At 46.3% G+C, this 16,620-nt stretch overlaps 1 protein-coding gene across 2 annotated transcripts in view; it reads left to right on the top strand.

Annotated features, from left to right (window-relative positions):
• The window catches only part of FGFR3 (fibroblast growth factor receptor 3), a 52,899-nt gene extending 42,708 nt beyond the window's left edge, over positions 1 to 10,191 (top strand). Inside the window, exons 8-17 of one of the 2 annotated variants that reach the window (XM_041459046.1) lie at positions 1,823 to 2,010; positions 2,899 to 3,047; positions 3,142 to 3,263; positions 4,435 to 4,545; positions 4,699 to 4,889; positions 5,554 to 5,676; positions 7,278 to 7,348; positions 8,771 to 8,908; positions 9,647 to 9,752; positions 9,840 to 10,191. In XM_041459046.1, coding sequence (XP_041314980.1) covers positions 1,823 to 2,010; positions 2,899 to 3,047; positions 3,142 to 3,263; positions 4,435 to 4,545; positions 4,699 to 4,889; positions 5,554 to 5,676; positions 7,278 to 7,348; positions 8,771 to 8,908; positions 9,647 to 9,752; positions 9,840 to 10,004 — 1,364 coding nt within the window. In that variant the 3' untranslated portion in view covers positions 10,005 to 10,191. The remainder of the gene's footprint in view (positions 1 to 1,822; positions 2,011 to 2,898; positions 3,048 to 3,141; positions 3,264 to 4,434; positions 4,546 to 4,698; positions 4,890 to 5,553; positions 5,677 to 7,277; positions 7,349 to 8,770; positions 8,909 to 9,646; positions 9,753 to 9,839) is intronic. The other variant, XM_041459054.1, reaches the window with a different exon arrangement.
• The last annotated feature ends 6,429 nt before the right edge of the window (positions 10,192 to 16,620 follow it).

Consider the following 16,620-nt stretch of genomic DNA (forward strand, 5'->3'; position numbering starts at 1 on the left):
CTGCCCCTTCACCTGCTGAATCTGCCTCTGGCTGCAGGGCAGGCTTGAGCATGGTCCAGGAACGTACCAGCAGTATTCATATCAAATCTCGTGTGTGCTGTGCCTTGCAGACAGTGCAGAAGCAAACCTTGAGTACTCAATACCCCTCTGCTGAAAAGGCACCCAAAATTCTTAAGAGCCCACTTTGATTCACTCAGTCATAGACCACATTTGGGTCCATCTCACAACACATCCATCTCAGGATGTGTTTAGGAGCCGGGAACTTTGGCATTTCTAATCTTGACTTTATCTGTGCGGGTGATTTGGATGTAATCACTTAATGGGGCTTAAGAGGGTCTCCTCCATGCCCAACCCTGCTGCCAGTGGGATCTGCTGATCTTTCCTGTTTATTTGCCAGCTCTGTAATAACTGATCTGATCTTGTTTCTGTTTCTGACAGCCACTGGATGAGAAAACATTTCCTTTGGTTAGAAGACTAATGTCTCTGTTATTTTCAGAATATCATGATATTGTCTCATCTGACTCACACTCTGCTTTTACAGTTTATGAATTCACACCTCTTATTTAAGCAAAAAATAAGCAGGAGAAAACATACCAAAAATCGAAAAGTAGAACTTTATTTTGAAGTCAGATGCAGTGAAGGACAGCTATCTGTGCAGCAGCAGGCCCCCACAGAGAGGGGTGCAGGATATAGCCCATCTGGGGAACTTCAGCTTGCAATGCCCTGTCCATGCTACAGGAGGAGGGACAGGGAGCAGAGGGCAAGGCAGCTGCAGTACCAACCACAGTTCCTGATCCCAGCAGATCTGGTACTCCTGTCTTGTGGGAGGAGATGCCCATTGGCAGGATCAGGCACACAGGCTGGAGCAGCCCCCAGTGTCACCAACAGCCCTTTCTCCATGTCCTCCTGGGCTCTGCCACCAAATACTTGAAACAGAGCCTGCTGCTGCCAGGGAAAGGCTCCTGCTGCTTGCTGAAGGGACTGCTCAGCAATGGACATGGCCCATTACTGAGCTAACCACACCAGCATGACTTCATCATAAAGCTTCCCACTGCTGACTGTCCCTCTGATGCCAGCACACGTTTGGGGGACAGAAAATCAGTCCCACCATGGCTCCTTCCTCTGGTCAACATGCCTGTCCTGAAAGGAACAAGGGGGAAAATACAGCTGATCTTTGCTGGTCTCTAAGAAGTCTTGCAAGCAGGTGGCCACTGCTGATGGGCTCATGCCATCACCCTCCTGGCTGTCCCCCCTCTCTGGGACAGACCTTCCAGCCTCTTCCCAGCAGAACGAAGTTTTCATTAAATAATTAAGCAGATTTTTCTCTTGAGACTTTCTCACTTTGTCCCTGTGTGATGTCTTACTGCTGGGTGCTGTTCTAGCCCCTTGGTCCCTCAGGGCAGGCACTGGTCTGGTGGAAATGTTTGTTGGAGAATCTGAATCAACAAAGTGCAGCAAACCCCAGTCCTGCACATCCAAGGCATCCAGACAACTTGTGTGGATTTGTGGAGAGAGCAAGATCTTGGTCAGAGGGACAGCACAGACGTGTGAAGATACCTTCAGCCTAGAGCAGTGGTTTTCAATCTGTGGGCTGGGGACTCTTAAAAATTCAAAGTAAAATTACCCCAAAAAGGGCAAAGCCAACTAATGTTTTAGCTACAGCTGCAGGTGGAAAACCACTGGCCTGGGAGAGTCCCCTCACTGAAGTCACTGACACTGACGTAGCTGAACAAGTCCTGCCCAGATTCTCTGTGCTGTGTGTGTAGTTGTGTGTGGGCAGCTGCCCAGCCTGTCCTGACTGCCATCTCTTGTCACCCTGCAGCCGAGGAGCTCATGGAGATGGATGATTCGGGCTCAGTGTACACTGGCATTCTCAGTTATGGCACTGGCTTTTTCCTCCTTCTCCTGGTGCTGGTCTTGGTGATTGTCTGGAGGATGAAAATGCCAAACAAAAAAGCCATGAACACCCCCACTGTTCAGAAAGTCTCCAAATTCCCACTCAAGAGACAGGTAACAGAAAGTAGATACAAGATTCCTATTCCCCTCTATGGTATCCCTCTTTTTGTTGTTTTTTTTTTGTTTGTTTTTTTCCCCTCCTCCATCTCTTTGAAATTCTCTCTCTAGGTGAGAAGTTCCACCAGAAAAACATTGCCTAAGAGGGACATAATTTGGCTGCACCTAGAAGTGTAAAATAAATAATATTTTATTTATTTCTATGCCCATGGAGCTTTGGCAAAGGTGGCAGCTGACTGGTTTGTGAGCAGCCCCCACTGCTGTTGGCCTTGCCCAAGAGGTTTTGGCAGTGCAGCTGTGAGTGCCACAAAAAGCACATCTGGCAGGGGAAGTCTAGTCCAGGCTCCCTGGAGGAGGAGGGATTTGGGGAGAAAGGGTGGTGCTCATTCCTGCTTTCACAGATGTCACTGGTGAGCCCAAAGCTGTTCCTGTGGTGGTAGCAAAGGTCCTCTGTGAAGTTAGAGATGTTCTGCTGCATGAAACTGCAGAGGAGCAGGACCAAAAGACATCATGTGAAACCCCACAGTGAGGAGTACAGATTTCAAGCTTTGGCTGAAAGCTCACGGTGGGCAGTGACATTCCAGGATGGGGGAGGTCACTTCATAGCCTGCATGGGCTGTGGAGATGCAGTAGAACAACTGGATGGATTATACCTCCTGGTGCTGGAGGGCACTGGCTGACCTGTCCCTCCTTTCCATCTGCTGAACACTTGACCAAAGTGCCTAAACGAGTGGATTTCTGCAAGGGTGGGGGCATTTCCCAGTTAAAAATTTCCAGAAATCTGTCTGTGGGCCCAGAGAGCTCAAACCTCCTCAGTGATCCATCTCAGGCACGGCCTGCCCTGCAGATACAGTTGGCAATAACACTTCATTTGCTCTACCCAAGCAGGTGTCGCTGGAGTCCAACTCTTCCATGAATTCCAACACGCCCCTGGTCCGGATCACGCGCCTCTCCTCCAGCGACGGGCCAATGCTGGCCAACGTTTCCGAGCTGGAACTACCTCCAGATCCCAAGTGGGAATTGACACGGTCTCGGTCAGTCAGAGCCACGGGTTGGGTGGGATCTCTGTGCCTGCTGGAGTGTCCCCACACCAGGACCCCCTAACATTCCTGTTTGTTCCTCCTGCAGCCTGACCCTGGGGAAGCCGCTTGGCGAGGGGTGTTTTGGCCAAGTGGTGATGGCAGAAGCAATTGGGATTGATAAGGACAAGCCAAACAAAGCCATCACAGTTGCTGTCAAGATGTTAAAAGGTATGGGGAGTCCACAGAGGACAGAACAGCATGTTGTGCTGGGATTTCCTCTCTTTGCCTCTCTTTTAAGTCTTTTATACAAACTAGATACAACAGAAGAAAGCAGGAACAGTCTTTTTTACCCTTTACCCACATAGCCTGGGGGTGAGGGCTGTCCCTGGAGACCAGGCAAAAGTGCAAATCCCATCAGGAAGAGGGACTGGGAATTAACCCAGTTCTCTGCCAAGGGGTAATAGCATCCCTGACAAGAAGGGGAATCCCCCTCACTTCTGGCCAGCTCCACGAATCAGCCCACTCCTTACTCCTCTCCTAACCAGCGCTGCCTGTTCTACCAAAAGCTTGTGCAGCAACCTCAGATGGAGTTTGCGGAATTTTAGCTGGAGAACTCCTTCTTGAGGAAATTTTTCATTGAAGAAGCTTGGTCCCAGACACCTGAGAAGTTAGAGGGAGACAGAAATGGTGCCTCTGGATAAGTCTCCATTTCCCATCCTGCCCCCACCACAGACAGCTGAGGAGTTCACCTGGAGCAAGCAGAGCAATGAGCAGCCTGGGCTTGAGGTTACATGGAGGGACATTGGGAACAAAAGTAATATTTCTTATCAGAAATGGGTTTGGTTAATTTACATTTCCTTCAGTCTTTTCTGAAGCTGGTTTTGCGAGTAGGAGCATTTCCATCTTTCCAAAACCAAAACATTTCTTTGGGGAGGTTTTGCCAATTTTTCTACTCTAGTAGATAGGTTTTTCAGTTTTTGTAGAGAAATTGCAACTTTTCATCCAAAAAATACATTCCCTCCCAGCCCTGACCTTCCACCATCATTAACTGCTGTCCCCTAGAGATGAGGGACAGAAACTATCAGCAAAGCAGGTACCAAAATGTGAATTTTTTTTCTGTAATACTTGTGAGGATGAAACAGAAAACAAAATGCATTATTGATTTCCATATGAACATTTACCTCCACTTACTTGTTCTTTTGTCTTTTTTTGTTGCCGTGGTAGGAAGTTTTGGTTTTATTTTGATTCTTCTTCCCAAAGTAGAATAAAGCCAATTACTGCCATATTCTGAGTATTGTTTCCCCATCAAAGCCCCACATGGCTGCACAGTTGTAACTATACCTCTAAACACTTACTTTCTTCCTGACATGTTTTTGCATTCCTCCTCTGCTTTCTCCAGATGATGCCACAGACAAAGACCTTTCTGACCTGGTCTCTGAGATGGAAATGATGAAAATGATTGGGAAGCACAAAAACATTATTAACCTCCTCGGTGCCTGCACGCAGGATGGTAGGTAGCAGAGCAGCCCGGGACTAACAGGGTCGTGGGAGGCTCAGATTTGGCCATCCCTTCTTTGCAATTACTGGCTGCCCAAACTGGCCCAGAGGAGATTTGGGTGGTGAGCTCTTCCTCTGCTGGAAGCTGATGTGCTCTTCCTTGCAGGACCACTCTACGTGTTGGTGGAATACGCGTCAAAGGGGAACTTGCGGGAATACCTCAGGGCACGTCGCCCACCTGGCATGGACTATTCCTTTGACACCTGCAAGCTGCCCGAGGAGCAGCTGACGTTTAAGGACCTGGTTTCCTGCGCCTACCAGGTGGCACGGGGCATGGAGTACTTGGCATCTCAGAAAGTGAGTTGAGAAACCTCATTCGGTAGAACCCTTGGTCAAAGCCACGTGTTCAAAGTCAGGGAATGCTCAGAGTGCGGGACAACCCCAGGCAAAACATTGTAGGCTTCTCCCTTTAGAGGCCAGATTTTGTATCTTGGGGTTTTGAAGGTGGAGGCTTCATCCATATGCAAAGTCCCCATGTGCTGGCGGCATTCCTGTACAGCTGTCACCTGCAGGACCATTAGCACCCACAAAACGCCTATAAAAGCACCAGCCACCCAGACCATTCTGTGAGCCTCTGTATTTGGGATACCTTAATTTGGAGATCCTTTCCCCCTCAAACATTACCCTGTACTCCTCTTCCTGGGGGAAGCAGCACAGAAAAGCAGCTGCACATCCCAGGGGAGAGGAGTTTGCTTTCTCATCCGTACATCCCATCCGGAGAGGAAAGGCGCGTGCGTGGCCGTGCCGGCCCCGAGGCCACCAATTAGGTGTTGCTGAGAGGTGGTTCCCACTGAGCAGGCACGGTGGGGTGGTGACACACAGAGCCAGGAACTGAGCAGTGCCCACAGCTTTACGAGCCTGGGAGTCAATGAAACAGCAGCTCATAAACCACAGGGTGCTGCGGGTTCCAGGCGCGAGCAGCTAACGAGCCCTTATTTATTGGCTTGCTCACCTTTCACAGTGCATTCATCGCGACTTGGCAGCCAGGAACGTGTTAGTCACTGAAGATAATGTGATGAAAATAGCTGATTTTGGCCTCGCCAGAGACGTTCACAACATTGACTATTACAAGAAAACCACCAATGTAAGTACAGAGCTGCCAAGCACACGCAGTTCTCCTTCTGGCAGGGAGCTCGGTCATCCCTGCAGCAAGAGACCCTTGTTCCACATCTCCCTTCCTAGAGGGGCTTAGGAGGAAGAAATCTGACAGGGACTTCACCTGGTGAGGAACTGTAGATAGGCTGGTTCCAGGAGTCTATCCACCATCTGCTTTTTCCTGACAGATCCTGGTCCTGCTGGCAGCTGGTTGTGAGGTCTCAGCTCTGGCCAGGATGCTTTAGACTAAGAGAAACTGAGGTTTCTCCCAAAGAGGAATGGAACCCTTTCCAGTCTGCTCCAGTACTGTTCATAAAGTTCCCAAGGAGCTAACTTCTGTCTCACCAGAGCCCTTGACAGAGGAATGTCACTTCTTGTATACCTGGATCTACCTGTCTTTCATGTATTTCTCTCTTTTTTACATCTGAGCTTCTTGGCTCTACTGCCAAGAGTGAGAAGATGGTCCCAGATAAGAGCTGAGGCCTGGAGTTGTTTATATTTTCTGTAGAGATGAATTTACAAAAGAAGGACTGAGAGAATAAACCCTGTGTCTTGGTTCAGAGCCTGCAGCAGATCTTGAGCCCTGAGGGAAAACCTAACTAGGACGGAGTGAGGAGATGGCAGAGGAAGATTGAGGGCAGTGCAGAACCTGCAGGTCCTGGGATTGCAAGGGGTTTAAATATCCAGGCAGTCCTTTGAAGTTCACCATGTCCATAGTGATCCACTTCAATAGCATATCAGAAATCTTCCTTAATTGCCAGGATTTCTTAATCATAAATTAATAACAATTTTTGGGAATTTTAATCACAGATCAGATGGATTTTTCCCTGTTTGAGCTGTGTGGAACAACTGAGAGCATAATCCCATTTGTATATCCTGCCTGTGTCTCATCTCTAGTTGTCTCCCACAGTGAGACAGTGGGTGAGGAGAGGACAAAGTTCCCCCATATCCAAATTATGGTTCAAACACAAAACAATGCTTTCTGTCTCCCTCCAGGGGCCAAACAAAGCCCCAGAGAATTATGATTAATCTAGTCTTTCTCATCCTGTATTTCTCACATGACAGTCTGTGTTTATCACCCTGATGAAGGATGGGATCAGACCTCCTCCTTTAGTCTCCAGCAGGATCAGGATTTGTTTCTTAGAGGACCTGGCCCTTGCCTTCACTCTTTGGAAGTTTCCCTTCAAGCTGAGCCTAAACTGGGTTTGGACTTGGAGTCAACTGTACTTCCCAAACAAAGAGATGGAAAGTGTTGTCCCATGCTCTGCCACAGAGTTCACTGCATCTGTGAGCCTTGGATGCTGTTCCCATGCAAAGATTTAGATGCACTGATATGTTAAACCTGCCTTGGCAGTGAAATACAGTCCTTTACAGAGAGCATTTACTGCAGAGATTGTCAGTGAAGATCCAGGGATCAAACGCTCTAATCTGTTTATATGTGGCCACTGCTGCTTTGCCCGGTGACCGGGAAGGCAGATGTGGTTGTTAATGAAAATGTTTCAAACTGGATTAGAAAAGAAGATTCAGATGGTGCCGTTGTGGCTGGGGGAATATGCTGATGGGATGTTCCCATTGTCTTCCTAATTACAGGGTCGGCTGCCTGTGAAATGGATGGCTCCAGAAGCCTTGTTTGACCGGGTCTATACTCACCAGAGCGATGTGTAAGCAAACCCGCACTTAAAAAAAAACCAAAACACAACAGAGAAATCAACACCTATAGTATCTTACAGACAAAAGTACTGCTAAGCATGACCAGGGCTTGTTCCCTGCTGGAGTGCCTGGGGATGCACAAGTACAGGAATTGATTCCAAGCTGCATCTTCACGCACGTGGTTTTATTTTGCTGTTATCTGGTTGCTTTTATCTGAGGGTCTCTAGGGAGCTGCTGAAAAATTACTGGAAAGCAGGCAGGTATTTCTTCCACTTTATAGATGAGGTGATTCATCCAGCAGTTGAAAAATATTCTGCCGAAAAAACCTCACGAGAAAAATAATTACCCTCGGTGTCCTCCACACTTTGCCCCAGACTGCTACACTTCAGTCAAGGATGTGGAACAAGCTTGAAATATTCTGTCTCGTGTTAGAATTGATCAAAGAATGTTCAACAAATATAGTGTCAGGTTAATTTTGCCATTTCATTTATTTTCTTTATTTTTTCTAATCCTGTCTCATCTGTCTTAGTGCCTCTGCACAGTAACCAAACAGCAGAGCACTCCTTACATGTAAATCAGTAACACATCTGAATTTTGCAAGGGCTGAAGCAGCTCCACATACACACTAGCTTTTTATTGTAATATTTGATCAATAATGGCATTTTTATAGCTAGCCTGCCTTCTCCCCAGAGCTCACTGCTTGCAATTGGACAAACAAATCCTTTCTATTTCTGTATTTTTCAGATATTTTGGCTTTTATTAATCTTAAATCATAGTTTCCTTGCTTAGGTAATGCTGCAGAGGGCATGACAGATAAATCAAAGCTAGAGAATGGGAGAGTGAGTGTGCGTGAAAGCGAAACAGAGACAGATAATCCCTGTTTTTAGAAAGAAAATGAAGAAGGCAAAAGATATTTTTGAAAAAAAGGACTTTTAACCAGAGCACAGCTGCAGGACTGAAGTGTGTAACATTAGTGCTCTGCTGATTTTTGTTGGGGTATTTTTCTCCCGGCTTGGCCAGTGAAATGGGTGTTGTAACAAGCAAGTTTTGGTATCAGCTTGCACAATTAGTGGCCTGTGGTTCCAAGCCTGCAATTCAGTGAAGCCGTGCATGAATAATTTGATTTGTTCCATTCAGTGGAGCTGGTGGAAGACCTAACAAAGAGCTGGCGGTGATAGATGGGCTGTCACCTATCTGATTAAATGCTCATTTCAATTTCAGACTTGGTGCCTGGGATTTCTTTGCTATTGAGTTGGATCAGCAGAGATCTCCAAGTAACTAGTAAAAATGGCCTAGGCAATTAGTCATGCTATTGATGACTTTGTTAGCTATGCATGGCTGCACAGAAATAAAGCCAAGCAAGGGGGATGGGATATGGGGGGGCTTGGAAAAAAAACCTCATTGAATTTTAAAGATCTTTGTTTGGTTTCCAGCTGGTCTTTTGGAGTGCTACTATGGGAGATCTTCACTTTGGGAGGGTCTCCATACCCAGGAATTCCCGTTGAGGAACTCTTCAAGCTCTTGAAGGAAGGGCATCGGATGGACAAACCTGCAAACTGCACCCATGATTTGTGAGTGTGTGGTGGGGGCTGACCTTGCTGCACTCCCCATTCCCTCTGAGGCCAAATACAACCCTCTGGGATCTGGGCTGTTGGGACACCCCCATTGGGAAATTGTGTGGCCATCTCCAGGTAGGCTTTCCTCAGCCCAAGGCTGCTGAGTGACATGCAGCACCTCCCCTCGCTGGGCAGGTGGCACCTGGGGGCGTAGCTGTGGTGTGTCACCGTCAGGACAGTGGTGTGTCACCATCAGGACAGCTCCTTCTCGTGCTCTGAGGGCATGGTCATGTGTCACATGATCAGTAATGAGGATTATGGCTCCACAAAACCCTGCTCTTCCCCCCAGCTGGCAGTGGCTGAAGTTGCATTAGCCACAGCGGTTCCTTCAGCAATTTGGGGATGGGTGAGCAGGTGGGTGGATTTCCTTGGGTGGTAGTGTCTGGCAGGAGCAGGGGATGGGAAACATGCAAGCAGAAGAAAGATATCTCACCAAATATGCAAGTGGGATTGGCACAGGAATGATTTTGCTTAAGGCCAAAGTCTGCATCACACTCCCCATCCATGGCTTGCTCCAGGTTGCTCAGGGTGTATAATCTCCAGAAAAGGGAGTATGGAGACGTGTTGTGCAGACATTAAAAAGGAGAATAAAGAGTGAATGATGGCTCTGCTTAACACTTGGCGATTTGGAGATGGGTGGGCAGCTGTCACTTGGCCTGACAACACGTGACTGTGCCATGTCCCCATGTGCAGGTACATGATCATGCGGGAGTGCTGGCACGCCGTCCCCTCGCAGCGACCCACCTTCAAGCAGCTGGTGGAAGACCTGGACAGGGTCCTCACTGTGACATCCACCGATGTGAGTGTGGTGGGATGGGCTGGGAGGGGGTCACCTGCTCCCTGGCTCGGGGGACACCCAGCACTGATGGCTCTGTCCCCCTGGCAGGAGTACCTGGACCTCTCGGTGCCCTTCGAGCAGTACTCGCCGGCCGGCCAGGACACCCACAGCACCTGCTCCTCAGGGGACGACTCGGTCTTTGCACATGACCTGCTGCCCGATGAGCCCTGCCTGCCCAAGCACCCGCCCTGCAACGGCGTCATCCGGACGTGAGGACCCCCAGGGCACACGGACAGACAGACAGACGGGCGGACGGACGGGCAGGTGGGCAGTGTGCCCGTGGAGGCACGAGCGCGGGGCGCCGAGCGTGAAACCGTACTGAAGGATCTTCCAGTGGAACTGTGTGATGGTGCCTGGAGATTTGTGTTGTTGACAAGCTGTTCAGGGTAAAAAAAAAAAAAAAAAAAAAAAAAAAAAAAATTTAAATTTTTTTTTTTATAATTTTTTTAATTTTTTTTTTTCCCCCTATTGCTGTATGAAAAGTCAAGAAGCACTGTTTGGCCTGAAGGAACTAATCTCTTGCCAAGATGATCTCTGTCCTAGATGATTTTTTGTTTGTTTTGTTTTTTGTTTACTTTCCATTTTGTTAGGGATTTTTTCTTTACTACGCAGAATGTTGAACCTGGGGGGTGCTGACCTCCCAGCCTCCACGCTTGTGTTCTGAGTGCCACAGTAACCGTTCTGTGCCTGCAATACCAAGAAAAGAGAAAAAGAAATCTTCCTTTAAAAAAAAAAGAAAAAAAAAGAAACACACGCAAAAAAGAAAAAAACGTTAAGAATGTGGAAATTCTTCGCTTATGCAATCTGTACATGAACCTTTTTGGTGGAGCTGAAAAGCCACGTTGCCTGCAGGGATTCATATATTTATAAAAATATCTATATTTTTGTTGTCGTCGTTTTTATAGCTTCATGATCGTACTACCCAGCTACATAGAAGGAATCCTTTTTGGAAGAAGAGAAAACAAAGCTAAGTAAAATGCAAATTGTCATGGAGAAATGAAAGTAAAAATAGTAAAAAAGAGATGGTCAAGTCATCTGAAGTGTCAGCCTTGGCCCTTGCTCGGGGCTGGGAGCGACGGGTCCGTGCCAAGGCAGGGGCAGACCCCAGGCATGGGCAGAGACCCCGTGGGGTCCCTGGGGAGCAGAGCATCACCCTCCTGAGAGCAGAGGGTGCCCTGACACCTGGCTCCTGGAGCCCACACGGCATCTCAAGTCACACCCTGACCTTTGAGAACGGCCAGTTGGGGGAAAAAAAGGAACAAATCTCGTTTTTGGGGTTTGCCTGTTCTTGCTTGCCAAGGGTGAGTGGGGGGAGCAGCTCCTCCACCCACCCCTCGACGCCAGAGGTTTGGCTCCAGCTACGTGCAGTGACTTGGAGAAAGAAGTTACGGGTACCTGTAGGCAAGAGCCTTTAACTTATATCAAAAAGGTTTATTCCAGAGAATCTGTGTATATATCTATAAATATATCGTGTATATATATAAATAAATATATTAAAAAGAAAAGAATGTATAATACTAATGCAACATAGAGCAGTACTGAGAGAGAGAGTCTCAAAATACGAGCATTGCAATCTAGGATATACTGATCTGGGCAAAAGAAAAGATGTTTTTGATTGTTTGTTTTGTATCTTCACAGTTTTGTTTTAAAAATTGTACTTTAACATGTATATTTGTAAAGTTATTTATAGACATTAACATATCTGTTCATTGGTTTAAATAGCATAGCGTTACTGTAAACTTTAAATTTCACCAAACTTAAGGGTGGTTTTTTTTAACTTATTAAAAATGGAGAAAAAATATATTAATCAAGTTTTTCCTTTGTGTTTATGGGAAATATTGAAAGAATGTATAGATGTACAGTCCTTTAACAAATTACATTTAATGTTATAAATATATATATGTATTCATTAAAAAAATATTAGTTTATCCTGGATTGCAGTGAGCAAAGGTAAGTTTATTTTTCAATACATCACCAGTGGTTAAAACCAAACAAATAGCAGCAGAGAGATGATTTTTACATATTTCAGAAAAACAGGGCCAAGAATTCTTCCATCAGTTTAACCACTGTGCATTAAGGGGGTGTGGGTGTTTATTTTTCTATTTTCAAATGAAGGTATTCTTTGTGGTCGATTTAATAACAAGTATGCAGCAAAGTGAAATGTTGACTTTGGATGGTGCAGGGTAGGTTTTTTTCTCTCCCCTTTGCCAGTACTGTTGTATTTTGGGCTTCAGAAATGCCATGTGAGCAAAATAGTGACACTGTTTGCAGGAGAGCTGCTGCAGCTGCATATTTCTTTTGCATCTAACACGTTGGAAAGTGCCAGTGATGCCTGATTTTTGGTGTTTAGAACGCTATGCTGTTTTGTTCCTCAATGCCACATAGCTGTGTAAAAGCACAGGAGTGACCTAAAGAATGTTAGCATGGATCAAGCTGACAGTGGGGGATGTTTGGGCTGAGGATTTTTTGTGGGTGGGTTTTTGTTTTTGTTGTTTTTTTTTTTTTTTTGTCCAGATGACTTCTTTATGTACTACCAGAAGAGGCAAAACAAATTACATCCTGAATTCTTTCTTTTCATTTTTCTCTGGTGCATATTGCATATCAATGTTGCAGAATAGCAGGATGACAACATCTCATTTAAAGATTTTTTTTCTTCTTAGAGCCACAGAATCCTTATCCTAAAATAAATAATTTATAGTTTGAGGTTACTTCAGTGGAAGTTTGAGAAGGTAGATTTCTATAGATTTTTGTTTTGTTGGAATAAAAAAAAAGAATTTTTTGGTATTTTCTTACAAATGTCTGCTAATTGTGTACATTCCAAGTACTCGAAGCAAAGAGTTTTCCTGTACTGAAAAAAGAAAATGTACAAAACTGTGCATGGTTTTAAATGTTACTAGATATTATAAATATATATATAATTTATTGAGTTTTTACAAGATGTATCTGTTGTAGACTTGTTGACTTTAACATTTCTTATTCAATGCTTATATAGTTTTATAGCCTGGACTATTACCTTTAAAAGCTTAAAAAAAAATTAAAAGTTCCAATTTTGTTACCTTTTATACTGTTGATGTTACAATCCACAGGTTTGCATAGTGTGATTTTTTCAATGAGCAACTCTGTTCAGTTTATTTTAATACTGTACTTCTGTGCCTGACAGCTGCAGCTGTCGCAGGTGTGAGATGCACACTAAATAAAACTATTCTGCTTTTGTTAACATGGGAAATTTACTTTTACCAAAAAAAAAAAAAAAATAAACAAGTTGATAAATTTTGGGGTTTATTCCCAGTTGTGAGGGTCCTTTGCAAAACCAAGTATTGCAGGCACTGAGACTTGTAGTGCCAGGAAGGTTTAATTTTTATAGTGCTGCTTTGCGAGTCCTGGCCAGTTCAGGTTTTGTACTCATAATAAATTATAGCCATTTTGGTTGAAGGGCAGTCTTCTGTATTTGTTAGTGGGTGTATTTATAGCCACACCAGCCATTGTGTGCACAGAGGTGTCAGCCCTGGCTTTGACTTTGGGGGGCTAAACAAGGGAACTCAGTAAAACCTGCTTGTGCTGGTTGGTGCAGGGGATGTTGCAGCTTGGGAGACTTTGGGCCAATCCTCCCAGCACTTTTGTAGAATGCTAGTTCCTGCAAGTGACCCTGCTGAAATGCATCCCACACACCTGGATCTAGGCGTGCAAGTTTCCTTACCTGTGTTCAGCCTGCCCACAGCAGCAAACCTTTGTCCTTTAAGCAGCTGGGCATGGAATGGCATGCATCCAGGGAGGTTATATCTGTGGCACTGGGACTGGCACCAGCACTCTTCCATCCTAGATTTTGAAAAAATATTAAAAATTACGTGGGGTTCAGGTAATTTCCTTGCCATGGTAAGAAAAGATGCTATTCTTTTAGCACCACTGTGCTGTGAGAGGAGTCTCGCTGCCTGAAATGAGTTGCTTCCATGCTTTAAGGACACACTTTGGTGGCCAGCCCTGAGCCCTGCCCCAGCAGGAGCAGCATGGGCCAGAGGACAAGCCCTGGCCATCCAGGGCTGCAGGCAGAGCGTGGCTAAATTTCCTTTTGCTGGCTCATGAGGAACTCGCTTCATCAGGGCAGGGTGGTGAGGATGTTGTGCTCCATTTGCCACCACCAGGACTGGAAAAGCAGGAGGGGGCCAGATCCTGCTGCCATGAGCTGTGGTTGTGTATAGCTTTCCCAATAAAAGTCTGCTGGGCAAACAGCACAGAAGTCAAAGTCACAAAGAGGAAAGTCTGTCCTGGTGGCTGACCTGCACATGGTGCTGGCTTGGTGTTTGCTTTCCCACTTGGGTTTCATGATGTCATTCTTCCTCTGCTGGCCTTCACCCACAGCCGTGTTTGCTTGTGGCCCAGGGAGGAGAGGGTAATATTTTACTTTTAATTGCCCTACAATGCATCCAGTCCTAAGCCCCGGGTGAACATTTGGCTGCAGCGTGTGATGTGCATTGAACAATGCACAAAGCAACCTCAAGGAAAATTTTGCAAATTTACTTGGTTAGGCTGTGTGACTGAGTGGACATCCCACTGAAGCTCATCTCCCCTTCAGCGGCTGCAGCCTTCCACCCAAACCAAAATGCCCTTTACACATGAAAGTGTTATTTTTCAAAGTAAAACTAACATCTTCTTTCCTCTGTGGGTGACTGCACAAATAGAGCCTCTCACTGGCTGCTGTGACCCGTTTCATAGCAACATTCAAATAAATTCCTGAAATTGTGATTTATTTCCATTGGTCATGGCTCCATGGCGAGACAGGGAGGATTTGGCAAAAGGAAGAAAAGTCTGAAGCCCTGCAATTGTCAGTAGGAGAAGGCAGCTAGAACCAGAACAGCAAAGTTTCCTGGTGGTTGGTGCCATTTCAAACTCAAAGGAGATGTTTCCTGCTGGTGACTCTTCTGAGCAAGTTCATCCCTCCCATGGGCTATATGATCTCCAGAAAAGGGAATATGGAGACATGTGGTGCTGATATTAAAAAGGAGAATAAAGGGTGAATGGTGGCTTTGCTCAGTACAGCAGAGCTACTAAGGACAGGAGGGCATGGAGGAAGATGCCAGGAGCTGAAGAACTTTCATGGGCTTTGTGGCCCAGGACCATGGGCTCACCAGAGACAGGGGGTGCCCCCCAAACGCCCAGCCCCTCCCCGACTTTTTTTTTTTTTTTTTTTTTTTTTTTACCTTGGGTGGTGATGTCTGGCAGGAGCAGGGGATGGGGAAACATGCAAGCAGAAAAAAGATATCTCACCTAATGTGCAAGTGGGATTGGCACAGGAATGATTTTGCTTAAGGCCAAAGTCTGCATCACACTCACCATCCATGGTTTGCTCCAGGTTCCTCGCCAGTGCAGGAAAAACTGGCATTTCCATCAAGAAGGAAGGACCCCAGCTGGGAGAAGAGAGCAGAAATAAGGGACAAAGCCAAGTGCATCTTCCAGCCCAGTGCTACATTCATATAGGCATTGGGCACAAAATTTAAACAGTAAAAGCAAGAGGAAATGTGGCACCAGGAGACCATAAGGTACCTCCCCACCTCCAGCACACCAGGGTGCACTCCCTACACTTTTGGCCAGAAAATCAGGCAGCACAAACTGATACTGGGCAGAACAAGGTGGATAATCAGCACATGTCCTCTCCAGTGATAACACACCCTGCCTAGCCCTTGTTGCTGGCATTTAGCTAAATGCCATGCACACTCACCTCTGGAGCTGCCTGGGCACCCTCTGCATCCCACTGGGATGGGCTGGGAGGTGTCACCACTGCCTTACATGCCAGGTAGGCACTGGGTATGGGTTCAGCAAACCCTGAGCCAAAGGCAACATGGATGTTGGTGTAATGAGAGACTTCCAGATGTTACAGACTGTATTAAAGAGCAGGTTACAAGCAGGAGTGGTGAAACTTTTGACTCATACCAGCAAAACCTCTTAATAGGAGAGGAGCAGAACTATGGGCAGCAGAAAATCAAGGCTGAGAAAGGCAATATAAAACATAGCACATCCCCTGAGGGCTCTGCCAGACTGGTAGAACTGGGGAAAAAACCCAAATGAAATCTTACAAGTTTCAATGAAGCTGCCTCAAGGAGCTTTGGAGAATAACTTAGTGCTCACAGCCTGCACAGACTCAGCACTGAGCCCCTTGAAGAAGTGCTGTTATGCACTCCTGACGTGTTCCTGCACAGTCAGAACAGGTGCCTGGACAACCAGGATCCAGCCAGCAGCTTGCCACTTTCCCAGGAGCCAGCAAGTTACTCTGTGTGGTAGCTGAGATCCTGCCGAATCTGCCCAAACCCAGCACAAGAGAAATCATTCCTTGTCTTTCCTGGGTAGCACAGTTATCTTTTCCCCCAGAAGAGAAAATAACTTAGTCAAGAAATGACTCTTTCTGCTGACCTTCCATCAGACACTTGTTTAGTCTGCTCAGTAAGGCATAAAACACATTTATTGGTTTCAGCCAATTTTCCCACTTTCACACCAATAATACAGAAGAGGCAGAAAAAGCCAATTTTCTCCCAAACAAGAAATGAGCTTGACTTTGCAGAAGTTTTCAAGCAGACCCTGCTATTAAACCTGCTTTAGTAGTGCTGACAGGCAACCTCCTCATATTGCAGGAGACAGAGATTTGTTGCCATCCTCCTGTGCCTGCCAGCAGCGTTTGTCTGTCCCACATCCACGTCTGTCCCACAGGCAATGGCAGGCCCAGAGGTGATGGTGCCTGAGGCCATTCTGGAGGAGCAAACTAAAAGAGCATTGACAGATGCTCATTGCACCTTACAGGGTTCCAGAGCCACCACCTCCCTGTCCTGGAGTGACAGACACA

The sequence above is a fragment of the Pyrgilauda ruficollis genome, unplaced genomic scaffold, assembly GCF_017590135.1.
Source record: "Pyrgilauda ruficollis isolate IOZ18807 unplaced genomic scaffold, ASM1759013v1 scaffold1, whole genome shotgun sequence".
NCBI lineage: Eukaryota > Metazoa > Chordata > Aves > Passeriformes > Passeridae > Pyrgilauda > Pyrgilauda ruficollis.